At 39.6% G+C, this 17,154-nt stretch overlaps 1 protein-coding gene across 9 annotated transcripts in view; it reads right to left on the bottom strand.

Moving 5' to 3' along the window:
• Positions 1-17,154, bottom strand: part of gphna (gephyrin a) — a 107,190-nt gene that overhangs the window by 15,292 nt on the left and 74,744 nt on the right. For all 9 annotated transcript variants that reach the window (XR_011980532.1, XM_072689906.1, XM_072689908.1 and 6 more), the window contains 3 exons: positions 16,715-16,757; positions 15,511-15,648; positions 205-297 (listed from right to left, as the gene is read on the bottom strand). Coding sequence is in view for 8 of the 9 variants with exons in the window: in XM_072689906.1 (XP_072546007.1) it covers positions 205-297; positions 15,511-15,648; positions 16,715-16,757 (274 nt within the window). In the remaining variant the exon portion in view is untranslated. The remainder of the gene's footprint in view (positions 1-204; positions 298-15,510; positions 15,649-16,714; positions 16,758-17,154) is intronic.

Here is a 17,154-nt window from a genome sequence, read left to right as displayed (position 1 = left end):
TTTTTATTTTATTTTTCTTTTGCACTTTTGCACTTTACTTCATTAAGTTAAGGTTTAGTTAAGTTTAAATGTAGATTTTTATTGTATAGCTTGATGTGGGCAGACTGTCAAAAAAGCATTTCACTGCAAGTTATACTGTGTATGACTATGTATGTGACAAATAAAATTTGATTTGATTTGATTTGATTTGGATCGATGTCTCACCTCGAACAGCATAGCCATCTTTGACTGAGGCAGGAAAAGGGGGCAGGTTGTCTTTGGCATAGACGTCCTGAGCCAGGACTCGACCCATTCCATCTGCGAAAACACAACAGAGTACAGAGGGTGGTCATTGAAATATTATACAATGTATGACCACACACACTATACACCCCAATATTCCTGGAATCCCAGTGTACCTGCCACAACATTTCAAAACAACAGCAAGTTCCACACATTTTTCATTAAAAAACGTATCTGTTGAAGCTTAAAGCTCCTGTACCTGAGGCACACTTTAGCAGAAGCTATGGGAGATAGCAGAGGCGTGCATGCTAACTCTTTTCTCAACAATGCACGTATGAACAGAGGGACGTTGAAGTGGAAAAATAAACTAGAGGTGAAAAAACAAAGCGGCAAATGAAGAGCCATTATGACCACGCTGTGGACGGTGGCAAAAAAAAAAAGAAAAACCAACAACTTCCAAATGACCTCGGACACTCAATAATATCTGGAGAAATGTCATATTTTGTAGAAGGCACATGAAAAATATCAAAGAAGAAAGGGGAAAAAGGGAGAGAGAGATCAGAAAAAATAAACTCAGTAAGAAAATGGCAGTTGAAAAAATACAGAATGGAAATAGAATAACAGTGATATTACTTGATTGATTACTCTCACTGAATCAACAACTGTTTGGTGCATATTATATATAAGGGCCCACATGATACAAACCAGATTTTTTAAATGTAACTGTTAACACTAAAGTGTCAGAATATCCTATTTGTGAGCAGTTCATACAGCCCATATATGATGTCTTGGTTACTTTTTGAACCAAATGAAGACCAATACTGGGCGCCCAATCTATACTCTATATAATCTATACAATCTGTACTGTAAAAATAATGTGGTTACTAAAGTAATTTCATCAAAAGGCACAGTAACAAGAAATACAAAAACAGCCTGTCCAATTTTGTGAGATAATGTTTTGGTACATAAAACCACACAAATGTCATAAGTAAATAAGAAAAAATACAAAAAAAAAAATCATATTCCAACATTTTTACCTTTTCTGAGCGTACTGTGGATATTGCCAGTGCTGAAAGAACACTGACCAAATGCATGTTTCATTAACTAAGAGTATAAATAGTTCTGTTTAATTGGATGGAGTGCAGCAAATTTTTAACAGACATTTACAAGAAATAATGTTGCAATAAATATCATGTATTGTGAAAATGTTGACCCTTTAAATTCTGGTAAACTTTCATTCTTAAGAGTCTGATAGATAAATCTAATTATATGCATATATTTTTAAATCTTTTATATTGCTTTTACATATGATCTTATGATCTTTGTAAAGTCATAATAGTTTACGTTTTCCCAATAAATTACTTTTGGCATCTTTGAAAAGCTAGATTAATATTATTTAAGATACTTTTATTATTTTAGTCCTTAAAAAAATGTTAAATATTATTTTACGACAGTTGACTACTTATTAATGAAGTTGATAGAGTTGATAGTGACAGTCCTAAATAAGAGTGTGAGAGAGGGAAAGGGAAAGAGAGAAAAAAAAGAGAGAGAGTGAGAGAGAGAGAGAGAGAGAGAGAGAGAGAGAGAGAGAGAGATGCATGGTTGCTAGTGAGGATTTGGTTTAGTTGAAAGTTGATTAGAGAAGACCAGCTTCTCAGCTACGCCACATCTGACGAGCTTCTAAATATAACACATCTGGGTGCAGAGATCAAACAGATGGGTATGGAGGTATCTACAGAAGTATTTGCAGAGTGCATATCCAAGCATCACCAAAAGCGCTGACAAGCCAGCCGCCATGAAACCCTGTAGCAAATGCACAGGATCTGAACACACCATCGCCCTACGTCCTCTGCTTCACCAGCCTCGCATAAATGTTACATGCAGCAGAAATTGAGTTGGTTAGTAACAATCACTGTTTACTCAGTTACAACTGCGCCAGTCTACAGGTATAAAAGCATTGGTTTCCTGTCCCCACAATCACAAAAGATGTTTCAGGTTTCAGGCTACACTGTATTTACACACCATTGTAATTGTTTGAAAGTTTTAGAGCACCCCGTTTCTTCCATCACAAGCATTGCACAGACATGCCTTCATACAAATGTGTGGATAAGCAATCAGAATGGATTTGACAAAATCATGACAGTTGTGGCAGCTTAGCTTAGACTTCAGACACAGTGTAACCGGAGCATCAATAAAGTGCACATGACCATGCTGAATACAATGCAACAATAAAAAGGGGCCAACATTACTAGCACATTTTTCAGTATGTGCTTGTGGATGCAGCCTTTGGCTTTTTGGAATTTATAGCATTCCCCACAAAAATGGGCTTAAAATTTACATTTACATTTAAGGCATTTAGCAGACGCTCTTATCCAGAGCGACTTACAAAAGTGCTTTGCTATTTACCCAAGAAAAACCTTGTTAGGTTAGGTCTAGCTGGTTAGAATAGACTAATAGTTCAAAGATACCTTTAAGCTTTAGACATTACTAAGCACAAGTCAATAAGGTGACCATAGTACTCTGCTATTCGTCCAAGTATTCTCTGAAGAGGTGGGTCTTCAGTCTGCGTTTGAAGACAGCGAGCGACTCGGCCGTTCAGACACCCAGGGGAAGCTCGTTCCACCACTTTGGTGCCAGGACAGAAAAGAGCCTGGACGCTTGTCTTCCACGGATTTTGAAGGAATGGCGGGTCGAGCCGAGCCGTACTTGAAGCTCGAAGGGCTCTAGGTGCGGATCGGCTTTTGACCCTTGCCATCAAGTATGGAGGGCTGGACTGTTCTTAGCTTTGTAGGCCAGCGTCAGGGTTTTGAATCTGATGCGGGCAGCTACAGGAAGCCAGTGAAGAGAACGCAGCAGTGGAGAGAAAGTCGAGAGACAGTCGAAATCAAATTTACATTTGACTTACAAAAGTGCTTCACTGTTTACTCAGGACTAGGATCCAAAAGATATAAGCTTAGATACTACTGAATACAAAAGGTAATAAGGTTATTAATCACAAGGTTTATATCCCATCAAGTCCAAAGCACATGAAGAAACACACAAGCACCATCAATCAACATAAAAATCCAAATTAACATTTTCTCTCATGTATTCATTGTAAATTCCAAGGTAGTAGGCATACTAATGTATTGCTTTAATAACAACTGCACTTCTGGTTACAAGAACAAGACATCTGAAAGAGCTTCCTTACAAGAGTTACAATGTTTTTTGTTGTTTCTTGTGGTCCATCATCCAGAATAGTGTCTGTGTGTCTGCTCCTCCGGTGATCGTGCATTGCACGAGTGCTGCTCACGTACTTGCATACTTTTATGGTCTTGGAAATTTTTAAATGGAGGTGACTGATATAGCAAAAACACTTAATAGATTAACAGGTTTGATGCAGAAACAATGCATTGACTGGATAAAATTAAGAGTTTTGGCAAAAACTGGAAGGATCGGTTTAGTTTGTGCAAATTCATTTCATTGCAAGTTCACATAATTCTCAAAAAGTAAGAATTAGGTAATCAAAGTAAAAGCCAAAGTTTTAACCACTCCGATCTACTCGCGGCCATGGATATGAAACATTCAATCTGACACATCATCTTGTAGTGTGTAATTCTCATCTATCAAACACAGTGTTGGTGACCCAATGTGTGCAGAGCTGTACAGAAAGAAACGTTTCATAATGTTTTATAACTGTAATTGGCAAAAACTCTTATTCTTCTAAATGCACACATAACTAGCACAGGAACCTGGGTCTTGCTGGGCCTGGCCCTAAAGTCATGTTCGTTCATGAGAAAACTGTGAAATCTGATTCTGAGAGACCAGAATGTTTTTGTGAGAGCAGTCTGAAAGCAAGTGGTGCTTTATTCTTGGTAAATCGTGTAGTGTGGGGGCTGTGATGTTTAAGGACGAAAAAAAAAAAAATCATCAGTGGAGCCTGTCATTATGTGTGGGGTCTTAGACAGTTTCAACATCGACTAGGGTTTTAGAAATCCTGTAGCGTGGGCTAGGCATGATATGCGTTCAGGCTGTCTCCATAACACACAACACACTTAAACAATGCTGGCATAGCCATTTTCTTCTTGCACAGCATGTATGAATGACAGAGATGTAGACTGAAGGAGTCTAAAGGCTTCCTCTGCCAATTCTGACAGCCATCCAAACATGCTGTCTTGGAATCCTGGCCACAGTTGGCTGTGGCATTGCCAGGGATCGAACTTGTGAGCTCTCAATATTACGATCAGGTCATTTCGTCATTTCGATAGCTGACAGGGTAGCAGACATAGGTTGCAGGAATAATTGCCAAAAAACCCCCAAACAAACTACAATGCTTACAATACAATGAATGCTATCACTGTGGCTAGACATGTTGATTTTGTGTGAACCATCATGGTGCCTTGATTAACATATAAAGCCCTACATGGCCTTGCTCCATTAACATATAAAGCCCTACATGGCCTCGCTCCTGAGTACCTGCGGGATCTTATTACGTATTACGAATCATCAAGACTACTTAGATCTCAGGGTGCTAGACTTTTACTCGTTCCAAAAATTCAGAAAACCTCAGCAGGGGGAAGAGCCTTTTCTTATAAAGCCCCCCAACTCTTATCTGGAATAACTTTCCAGATAATGTTCGGGACTCAGACACAGTCTCAATCTTTAAATCCAAGCTGAAAACTCATCTGTTTAGTTTAGCTTTTGGTAATTAATGTTTCATAGACAAGGTTGCAGGTCCAGGGGTTTGCGGACCCAGGGAATTGTAGTACACTGAGATGCTGGAGCTGTCGTCTCGCTGCTTACACACGATCACTCAGGTTTGTTGACGGTGGAGCAGATAGATGCAGACGTTTTCAGGGTGCTCCCGTGTCTGTGCTACCTTCTGGTTCTCTCCTTTTAATTAGGCTGTTATAGTCAGAACTGCTGGAGTCGTCAGACACAATCTGATACTGCCCAACATTCTCTGCTCTCTATAAAATTCTTCTTAGAACTAACCCTCTCTTTTTACCTTCTCTGAGTAAATGGCCACCCGGCCCGACCTGCTGGAGGATTGCCCGCTGAGGTCCCCTCTACCTTCGTCAAACCAGCTGCCACCTACCGGTCCAACCAGCAGGCCCCCCACCCACCACCACCCACAGCAGACCAGCGGCTCACCCGCCTACCACTGCTACCTGTTTAGTGACCATGTTAAAACCATTTTTAACTATCTGTTATACCTGGTTTGATAATTTTTTATCAATTTTTGATAATTTTTATCAATCAAACTTTTGATCCACCATGTCTTACATTATTTTCTTCTTTCTTCTTTGTCTCTGTCTTTTATTAATCACTATTTATGTAAAGCTGCTTTGTGACGACAACAGTTGTAAAAAGCGCTATACAAATAAATCTGACTTGATTTGACTTTTGCATTACTTTCCTTTTAGAATGCCTTTAAAGGGTTATCAGGTCAGGTTTAATTTAACTCAAGGCTAACAGAAAGGCTGCCCCATTTAATGAAACACAATTACATTCTATAGGTGACTTATAACTGAGAATGTAACAAGAATGTAATGTAGAACTACAGAGTCAGGACAGACAGATTGAAGCAGCTGATACAGTGTTAAACACAAACAGCTAGTTTGAAACCGTCAATTTGTGCAAATTCAGAACTGCATATCAGTGAGCCCCGCCAAAGGGGACAAATTTAGAAAACAAATGTAATTTGCAATTTGTAAATGCTCCCTTAGCTCTCAGCAGTTAAGGCAGTTCACACAAATCAATGTGATTTACAAGATTCATAAAGCATTTCACATAAAAAACAAGCGGAAATAATTTTCAAACAGATTCAGACTTTTGCACCCATCATCACCCATAATGGTTGTATTATTGGGAGAAACATTAGTAACTCAATTGAACACTGGGTAGGGAGCCTCGTCCGACAATCTGTCCCCTGCCCCAGTTCCTAAAGCCCAGTATGTATAACTGCGGTTTCCATGCAGACGGGTTTTGGGCATAATAGGAAGTTCCAATGCAGTTCTACAGGGAACTTCCTGCATCATTTTTATTTACACCTTAAACTGAAACATGTACACAGATTGTCTACACTTAAATTAAACATTACTGCCCTGCAACAAGCCCTCCGGAAGTACATTTTTGAAAGAACAAGATTCTTGAGGAACTGTTGAAGGTTCTTTAATGTAAAACTGTGGAGGAACCTCTTAAGGTGCCTTAAGAGAACCATCAAGAAAAGGTTCTTTGGGAAACCCATTCTTTAGAAATTAAAGCACTTTGCAAAGAGCTAAAGTTTTAATCCAAATAACGGCCTTCATAACTGCATCCAAATATAATAGCCTTCTAGGATCCTCTATGAAAAGGAGTTTTGGGGGGAGCCCCTAGGTTCTTGGAATAACCTAGAGATCCCTCATTGAATTACCCATTTTTCAGTGTAGGTCAGTTTTGGTGTAAAGCTTATGACAATGACATCTAGAACTGACAGCCTGTGGTTGTACAAGCATCTGTGAAATATTAGGTACAGTAATTAATGCTTATTCTAGAACTACATGTATCACCTGCAAAATCAAACAAATAACATTTAACAATAAAATATTATAACATAATATTGGCTCTTTTGTACATTGCTATTGCTGGGTTTCAGTATCAGGTCACTACAATCATCAAATGCTGCAAAAAAAAGAGAAAAAAAAGAGAAAATATAACAAATCGAATCCAATCCAGTAACAAATTTAGCCTTAAAGAGTATGCACTCTGTTGGCTGTTAGCTGTGTATAATACAGTCTCACTTGATAGCCTATTTATAGATGCTCATCTAAAATGCATCAGTTAAAAATGCTAAAAGTTTTTAAGAAAACTGTTTGGTTTCAATACTCAACACTTCAATATCAAAAATGGGCGAAGGAAAATTCCATGTTTTCACACGAGGATAACATGTTCTCTGATAATCATATCACTCAGTAAAGCACTGTCTAACCAAAAATGTTAAAGTTTACATTTACATTTAAAATATAAATAGAAAATGCTACCTGCTGTTATAAGAATTTTTATCCCACTAAAACTGATTCTACCCCAAAATGTACATGAGTCAGGCCCAAGTACATATACATCCAAAGTGTGAAGACATCCAGACATCCACCAGTCTAAAGTCTTTCTTCTGTACCTACTGCCTTACAACATGCACACACTCTCTCCTCTAAAGTTGCATTAATTCATAAATCTTTGATTAATTTGACAGAAGTGGTTTAAAAATACTTTCACCTAAAAGATGACACCAATCTCAGTGTGCGAACAACGGCATTTAAAAAATTTATCAGCAGTATTACTTGCCTGTCCGAGCATATTTACATTATGTACTTTAGCTGAGTTTAAAACGAGATTTTACCAAGGCTGTCCATTGATTTTTAATAGGACACCAGGCATATGCATCACGCTATAAATGATTAATTGATACAGGAATAGTTGCAATTCTGCAAAAAAAAAAAAGAACAAAAAAAAATCTGCATGGCTGCAGTCTACAGGACAAAGGGGTTATTAACAGAGAACACGGCACAAGTATATGTTGTATGTTTTAGAACTGGGGTACTCAAATATGTATTTTGCAGGTCCACATATCAAATTTCCTCTGGATTCAAGGTCCATAAAGGATAAATAAGCGATATAAATATTAAACATTCCACAAAGTACAAAACAAACCAGACGACCAAGTGTAGTCTCCACAACCACAACTACACGATATGTATAGTGGGTGCAGTGGTGGCCCAGCAGTTAGAGATCCAGGCTATTGTTGGGCCACTGTTTGGTTCTTGAGCAAAGCCCTTAACCCTCCCGTGCTCCCTGTGCGCAGCCACTCTGGGCACTCTGTTTGCTCACTAGTGCGTATGTGTGCATTCACGGCACGGATGGGTTAAAGGAGGAGGCTAAATTCCATTTGTGTCCAAAGCAAATTGTGAATATGGATGTCTTATATGGACAAAAGTATTGGGACACCTGCTCATTCATTATTTCTTACAAAATCTTAATAAATCAAGAGAAATCAAAATTAGTTTATCTTGCTTTTGTTGGAGTAACTGTCTTTACTGTCAAGGGAGGGTCTTTCTACTAGATTTTGGAACACTGCTGTGATGATTTGATTGTATTGTACAGTGACACAAATGGTCAGGAAAGGTCAGGATGACCACCACCTCATTCCCACTTTATCCCAAAAGTATTGAACAGAGCACCATCATTTCAGAAAGAAGAGGTGTCCACAATCATTTGAACATATAGGGCAAGTTTCCCAGAAAGGGATTAAGCCTAGTCCTACATGAAATCGATGCAGCTTTTGACATTTAGAATGCACTGTAGTCCAAAACTAGGCTTAATTCCTTTCTGGGAAACCAGCCTGCAATTTAGTTTTTGCAAAATACTGCAATTTAATGGGGAAAATGACACCATGTTTCTGTTACCAGTTCTTTTAGACTTGGAAACAGACCAGACTTGGTGAAAAGGCCAGACATAGACACTGCAGCAAGTGTTAATTTTTAAGTGTGCTGCGGTGCTGCTGTGGCTTGATGTAGTAATCTAAGATGGTTGATTTGTGTGGTTTATACTATCAGGTTCTGTGGGTCATGTTAGTTTTGTTTAGTTGCTTGTTTCTCATAGTGGCACCTAAGTGGAAGGTTACCACTCACGTATCAATGATGCCACTATTGACATTTCTTTTACTCTTCGTGATTGGAATACAAAAAACTAAAAGTTTGAAGGGATTATGTTTTTTTGTTCTTTTGTTTTACTCCATTCGCAATAACATTTATTTAGGTCCCAACCCGGACTGGAGTCCGCCCAGCATTGCTGCAGCCCGAGTCTGTTTTTGCACAATTCCTGATTTGGACTTTCATCAAGTTTTATTTTTGCAATGTACAAACCGGATTCCAAAAAAGTTGGGACACTAAACAAATTGTGAATAAAAACTGAATGCAATGATGTGGATATAGCAAATGTCAATATTTTATACGTAATAGAACATAGATGACAGATCAAAAGTTTAATCTGAGTAAATGTAACATTTTAAAGTAGAAATATTTGATTCAAAATTTCATGGCATCAACAAATCCCAAAAAAGCTGGGACAAGGCCATTTTTACCACTGTGTGACATCCCCCCTTCTTCTTACAACACTCAACAGACGTCTGGGTACAGAGGAGACCAGTTTCTCAAGTTTAGAAATAGGAATGCTCTCTCATTCATGTCTAATACAGGCCTCTAACTGTTCAATCGTCTTGGGCCTTCTTTGTTGCACCTTCCTCTTTATGATGCGCCAAATGTTCTCTATAGGTGAAAGATCTGGACTGCAGGCTGGCCATTTCAGTACTCGGATCCTTCTCCTACGTAGCCATGATGTTGTGATTGCTGCAGAATGTGGTCTGGCATTATCTTGTTGAAAAATGCAGGGTCTTCCCTGAAAGAGATGACGTCTAGATGGAGGCATATGTTGTTCTAGAACCTGAACATAGTTCTCTGCATTAATGGTGCCTTTCCAGACATGCAAGCTGCCCATGCCACAAGCACTCATGCAACCCCATACCATCAGTGATGCAGGCTTCTGAACGGAGCGTTGATAACAACTTGGGTTATCCTTGTCCTCTCTGGTCCGGATGACATGGCGTCCCAGTGTTCCATAAAGAACTTCAAATCGTGACTCATCTGACCACAGAACAGTGTTCTATTTTGCCACACTCCATTTTAAAAGACCTCTGGCCCAGTGCAAACGTCTGAGCTTGTGGAGCTTGCTTAGAAATGGCTTCCTCTTTGCAGTGTAGAGTTTCAGCTGGCAACGGCGGATGGCACGGTGGATTGTGTTCACTGACAATGATTTCTGGAAGTATTCCTGAGCCCATTCTGTTATTTCCTTGACAGTGGCATTCCTGTTTGAGGTGCAGTGACGTTTAAGGGCCCGGAGATCACGAGCATCCAGTAGAGTTTTACGGCCTTGACCCTTACGCACAACGATTGTTCCAGATTCTCTGAATCTTTTGATGATGTTAAGCACGGTTGATGATGATAACTTAAAAGTCTTTGCTATTTTACGCTGGGTAACACCATTCTGGTTTTGCTGCACTATCTTTCTGCGCAACAATGGTGAAATTGGTGATCCTCTTATCGTCTTGGCTTCAGAGAGACACTGACACTCTGAGAAGCTATTTTTTTACCCAATCATAATGTCAATTGACCTAATTAGTGTTAATTGGTCGTCCAGCTGTTCGTTATATGCTCAATTTCCTTTTTCCAGCCACTTATTGCTACTTGTCCCAACTTTTTTGGGATTTGTTGACGCCATGAAATTTTGAATCAACATATTTCTCCTTTAAAATGTTACATTTACTCAGATTAAACTTTTGATCTGTCATCTATGTTCTATTCCGAATAAAATATTGACATTTGCCATCTCCACATCATTGCATTCAGTTTTTATTCACAATTTGTTTAGTGTCCCAACTTTTTTGGAATCCGGTTTGTATTCAAAATGTGCTTAATTATGTTTTTGAATAATTATTTTAAAGCAACATTATGTAACAAATTAACTGAAAAAATGACAGGGTATCATCAAAATCATTTGGGGGGCAGTGGTGGCTCAGCGGTTAGAGCGCCGGGATATCGATAACAGGGTTGTGGGTTCGATTCCCGGGCTCGGCAAGCTGCCACTGTTGGGCCCTTGAGCAAGGCCCTTTACCCTCTCTGCTCCCCGGGCGCTGGAGTTGGCTGCCCACCGCTCTGGGTGTGTGTGTGTACTCACTGCCCCTAACACGTGTGTGTGTGTGAGTGTGTGTTCACTACCAGATGGGTTAAATGCGGAGGACACATTTCGCTGTACAGTCCACACTGTACAGTGACGAATACGTGCACCTTTATCCTTTATCCTTTTATCCTTATTTGAATGGTACACTGACTTGTAATAGGGAGAACAGGGGCTCAGTCACTGCCACACCAGATGTCTTTTAGACAGAGCTCAATGCGCAATTTGTATTTGTGGCGGTGGTATAAAAGTGAGTTACAGTCCCCATTTGTAGGGGGAGCCCAAGAGCAAACATTTAATTCTTGTATAACGCTACTTTAAAGTTCTTTTCACATCAGTATAGAAGCTAATCTAGCATCTTTGGAGGTGATCAGGGATGTTTATGACCACACTTTCACATTCGTAGTGTGATCATTCGTTTCTTGTTGCGTCTTTTGACTGTACCGCCCATATCAACCACCCCGTTGCCAACAAGGTGCCTAATCTCTATTTGGGGTTAACATCTGGCCAAAGATAATTGGAGTACTCTTACCATAACTGGGCCCTCTTCAACTCTGACCAGGTATTTGCAACTGTACTACGCTTCTCCAGCTGCATGGAAGGATGTAAATGTGTCTGCTTAACAGCGGTCAAAGATTTGACAAAGATCTTAACAATTTAAAAATGTCATAAGTTCATGTTAATGCCAGGTGTAAACAGGGCCTTAATATCACATAAATATCACCTATATTATTTTACTCAAGATCACATATTTGCTATACTAAGTGTAGCATCCAGGATAACATGCCCATGTGGGGCTTATATGGGTAGCCCAATTGGGAACCAGAATGTTTTGTCTATGGGTTCTGTGTTGGCCCCACTTATAAATGCCCATCAGGATCCCAGTAGGGTCAGTGATGGGACCCAGAGTGTTTAAACATGTGCCCCATCTGGGTTGTAGACTGCACATGGGGCCTAGACGGGACCCATGTGAGTCTAAAGTGGGCTGTAACAATGGGGCCCATCTAGGAAGCTCAACTGGGTTCCAGGAACAACACATGCACAAAGTCACTTAGAGCCCATGCCACCTGGAACCCACCTAGCCCACGTTCCACCCCCACATGACTATGTTGGATGGGATGCTAGTATGTGGTTCACAGGCAGCGATTTCTAGGCAAATTTACAATGCTTCATGCTCGATTCCTCAAACTTCTAAGGAGTCATCTAACAGACATGACTTGAGAGCTAAACCAGTCATGGAATGACATTTAAGATGACATCAGGGATTTCATCTTCATCAAGGCAATACAGCGAAGGCAAGGCGACAAGGGCATGTTAAAATAGTTTGGAAAGGGAGGGTCAGTGTCTTCATCAGAGTATAACATGTGGCCTATGACTCTGGGCAAAAACAGCTAGTCATGCAGAAGCAACAGAAGTAGCGCATTGCTCTCTATCGCCTCCTGCTGTCCCGGAGGTGAAGTGAGCCTGCAGCATGAATGAAAGCGGCTCCATGGAGGCCCCAGGCCTGAACGAGCATTGGCTATGAAGATACTGGCTGTTGAGGGCACTGACCTGTGTGATGCCAGGGGTTTCTCCTCTCTGGCTTTGCTCCGGCACCAGTATAGACAGGGACCTTCCTCCAGTCGGAGCCAGTCAGGCGCCAGACGCTTTTATGCACTGGAGGGGCCAGGTCAACTGTGCTGGGGCCTGCCACACGCATGGCAAGCATCACTACCACATGGGCAATCGCACAATTCCCCACCACACAGATCTGAGATGAAGGCCCAGATGGCAGCAGAGTAGTGGGGTGAATTTGCATGCAGAGGTGGCTAGGCTGGGTTAGTGATGGGCGTGACGATTAAATAAGAAGTGCCGAAAAGAAAGGACATGGGCCACTCTTCAACAGCATGGAAAGCCAGAAAACACGCTTTACTGCACCAACAGACTATGAATGAAATCAAAAGCCACAATACGAAAACTAGTCTGGGAGAGAATCTCACATTCCAACTTTGGGATGCGACTGAACCTATCAATCGTGTGTTCTGTCTATGGCGGCCTTCAGTAAATATTCTTCAGGGGCATAATAGCATTTAGTAAATATCCGTAAACCAACAACACCTGTGACTTTGTGACTTTACTTTGTGCCTCCATATTTCATGCTGCACTAAATTAAAGCTTGTTATTGCCTTTTTCCTATTAAACTGAATGCAGCCAATAGTCAATAAACAGGACAGAAAAATGGAAATACAAAGTAATAAGGAGATTAGTGGATGGAAAGAACAATGGTAGAATAAGAGGCTCAAACTCAGAGGGGCAATTAAAGATGACTTACAAATAAAACAAAACAAAGATTACATTACACTTAGATTAGAGTAGATCAGGGCAAGCCTGACCCACTCACTAGTTAATAAGGTCAGTCTGTTTTTATGTTATTGTATATAAATGTTCTTCAGAATAATCATAGTCTCTAATTGTCAACAGCTGTCCATCCCGTGCAAATGTTTTCGTGCAGATTCACCATACCAAGCCTCATAATGCACAGAGAATTACAGTGTAAGTTCCTAAAAACAAAGCAGAACACAGTAACACTGTTCTGTGATATTTATTTCGATCTTTCTGCTCTTCATTTTCTTCTTGAGCCCTGAAAAAGGTCATGACTTTTTTATATTAAGAAGGCGGCGGACCAATTACTAAAATGGCTGCAACACGCAAGAAGACACAAAAAAGGAATATTACATTAGACAATTGTTGGCTAATATTATTGCCTGATATTGGTGATCAGTATTTGTGAAAATACTGTTGATAATACACCATGAATTACCAACAATTTTTCAAACTTGTAATCTCCTGGCGATAGGGCAAAAGACAGCTGTGCCACTGGGAAACCCAATATGAGGCTCCCTCGGTTGAATTATATGACAGAAATACAGAGTGAACTGAACACAAAACATCATCTTGGTAAGTTTTACCAAAACAAAAACTCAAAAAGAAAAAAGAAAAAACAAAAAAACTGAATCTAAACCAATAATGTAATAGCACAAAAAACAACACAAAACTCAAACAAAATTGTTTGTATGAAGGAAGTGCATGAAAAACAAACAAATAAATATTAAGATGTGAAAAACAAAACTTTCACATTTGATGACTTTTTTTGTTTTAAGTTTAGGAAGTGTAAAACTACTGGAGCACAAAAAAAATCAAAACTACTGGAAATAAGTAAAAAACAAAATAAAAAAGAAATTGGCTATAAAATGTATTTTTTTTTTTGTTGTATTTACATTTTTCTTTTTTAATTTGTTTTGTTTGATTACATATTCTGTGTTAATATGGATATTGTATTGTATTGTAACTTTACATGTGTAAAGTTAATTATGCCAGGGTGGCTGCACAAAACATTCTGTGTGTGAATAAACATTTACTTTTTTTTTTTTAAACAAAAATGTTTTAGGTCAGTGGAGTGTGTGCTTCAACTGTTTAACACTCCTATTCCATTTCAATGTAGGTTCATATAGGACTTTGTAGTGAAATAGCAATATTCCAGAGCCCTTACTGCTCATGTTGACGGCTGAAGTAAAAAGCCAAGTGTTGTCAACTGTAGTCTTGTGCCATGGTTTCTTTAGAGTCTAAAGGCCACTGTGGGGTTGAATGAACAATGGCATGGAAATGGAGACATGGCTGTAGGGCTGTCACGATTACTTAATAAAATTCAATATTTAGGAAAAAAAATCTGATTTACCTTCATGATAAATTGCCAACTATTAGTTGTCAATTTAGTTTTCATGATGATGGTAATGTATACTTAAAATTCCCTACTGGCCTCTTTTATAGTAAGAAACAGAACCTAACAGACACAACTATACATGTATATAGTACTGTGCAAAAGTTTTAAAGCTCCTTATCTGAACAATAGGTGTTTATTTGGCCAGTAAAATACTACTACTAGAATACATCCAGAAAAAAATGCACACACAATAATACAAAAGGTAGAATTTTTTTTATATTTCTATTCTCATTAAAACTCTCATTTTAAAAAAACTCCTCAAGAGAGTGTAGTATAATTTACGGTCATCATACAACATCTGGTTTGGTAAATAAGTGTAAATAACTAGTGATGAAATCGAACAGATCCATGCACTGGCTAGGGCCTCATTATTTAAAATAATAAATTCTTATTACTTTTTACTGTATTTATTTTCGTAACTGTTCTAGTGTGATCTGGTGTTTCTAGAAGCAGTGTGCCTAAAACCTATGAACAGTACGGTATATGCATTTTTTATGAATCTATTCTAGTTTTATAGTAATTTTCTAATTTAATCTTAAACCTTTCAAATAAAGTATTTTTGAATCTTTAGCTATAGTTTGTTTACTTATCAAAATAAAGAGCTTTAGCTTTAGAGATTACTCACTTAATACATCAATCTATACAATTAATAGTGACAGCCCTGCATGGGTGGTTCCTTGAGTGTTTTGTAAATGTGTGTTTGTGTGTGTGTGTGTGTGTGTGTGTGTGTGTGTGTATGTATGTGTGTGTTTGGGAGAGAAAAAGTGGTATATATGTGTCACCTCTATAGTTGATGATTTCAGTGCCCAGGACAGGAGTCATCTCCAGCACAGTGATGAAGGCTTTGTCCATGGAGGTGAGGGGAAAGGGGGACATGCGGTGCCTCCGAGCCACCTTAGTGATGTCCACTGCACTGTGACCTGAAAAAAAAACACAGCGATACATTTTACACAAACCCAAATAAACACTCATGCATGTGTACAAGCCAGCACAACCTCCACAATACATGCCAACATTCACCTCAACACCTCAAATGAACAAAGTCTATAGTACAAGCCTTCAGCAAACCGTAACGTAGACCAAGTGCACACTCCAGCACAAACTCCAGTAAACTTCCCAACACACACCGCAACGCACACCCTGCAACACATGCCTGCACTCTCTCCAGGAAACTTCAACATGCACCCGGTACACATACACACTCTCTCCAGCAACACATAGTGCCAACATGCACCCGATACACATTTCAATATGCTGACACACTCTACAACACTTACTCCACAACACAACTCAACGTGCAATCCACATTTGATCTCTGCAAAACACACACAAAAACACACTATACACAGCCCAACGCATACCCTAACGCAGTCCAAAACACACTCACACACAATCCAACACATGCTCTGAACACATCAGAACACCTCAACACATACCTTAGAACACACTCACCAACACATACCAATAAACACACATTTCAACACACTCTGGAACACTCTTTAATGCACATGACAGTGCAAACTCTACACTCTTGACCCAAACACAGATCCTAGCATGCACCCCAGCACACATACAAGTGCACACTTTTTAACACACAGTTCACAACATACTTCAAATGCACCCAAACATAGACCCCAGCATGTACCTCATCACACATACAAGTGCACATTCCAACAGACACCCCAGTACACTCCCCAACACACATACTCCAGGGCACACTCCACAACACACATTGCACAATACATGCCTGAACATGTTAACATGCACCCCAACATACACCCTAGTACACATTTCCAAACACTTCAACACACTCTCTAACCCTCCAACAAATCCCATTGCGCATGCCAATGCACACTACCACACAACACCACACAATCCAACCATGCACCCCAACACTTTCCAAAACGCTTACACACATTCCAAAACATCTACATACTCGATAAAACACACTATGTAACACAATGCAAAACACAAAAAGATACTCACTTGCTCTTAGGATGTTCTCTTTGCTGCCGCACCGTGACTGCACCTACAGATAGAGAGAGAGAAAGAGTGAGAGGGGATGAGGGAGAGAGAAAGAAAGACAAGGACAGAGACAGAGGGAAGGAAAAAAAGAGACGGAGTGAGACCCCAAAAGAAATCCTCAGTCCAGGACAGTAGCATTCCACTGACTGGCTTCAGGACGGTCATCTAAACATCCACACACAGCAACCAAAAGAAAATGGCTTAAAGACACATGACTCCAGTCCTACCGCCATTATTATCATTATCACCATGCTGTTACTATGGGGTTGGTACTCTTGTTAGGGACACATGTTGTTGGAGAACTAGGGCTGTCACTATTGATTATAGAAGTAATTACATCATCTACTGAGCATGCGATCACTGAATCGAGTATTTCGTTATGTTTTGTTTTTTTATTAGGT

This window comes from Salminus brasiliensis, chromosome 10, assembly GCF_030463535.1.
Source record: "Salminus brasiliensis chromosome 10, fSalBra1.hap2, whole genome shotgun sequence".
NCBI lineage: Eukaryota > Metazoa > Chordata > Actinopteri > Characiformes > Bryconidae > Salminus > Salminus brasiliensis.
Note: the sequence above shows the minus strand (reverse complement) of the source record. Positions and strands in the feature narration are given on the sequence as shown.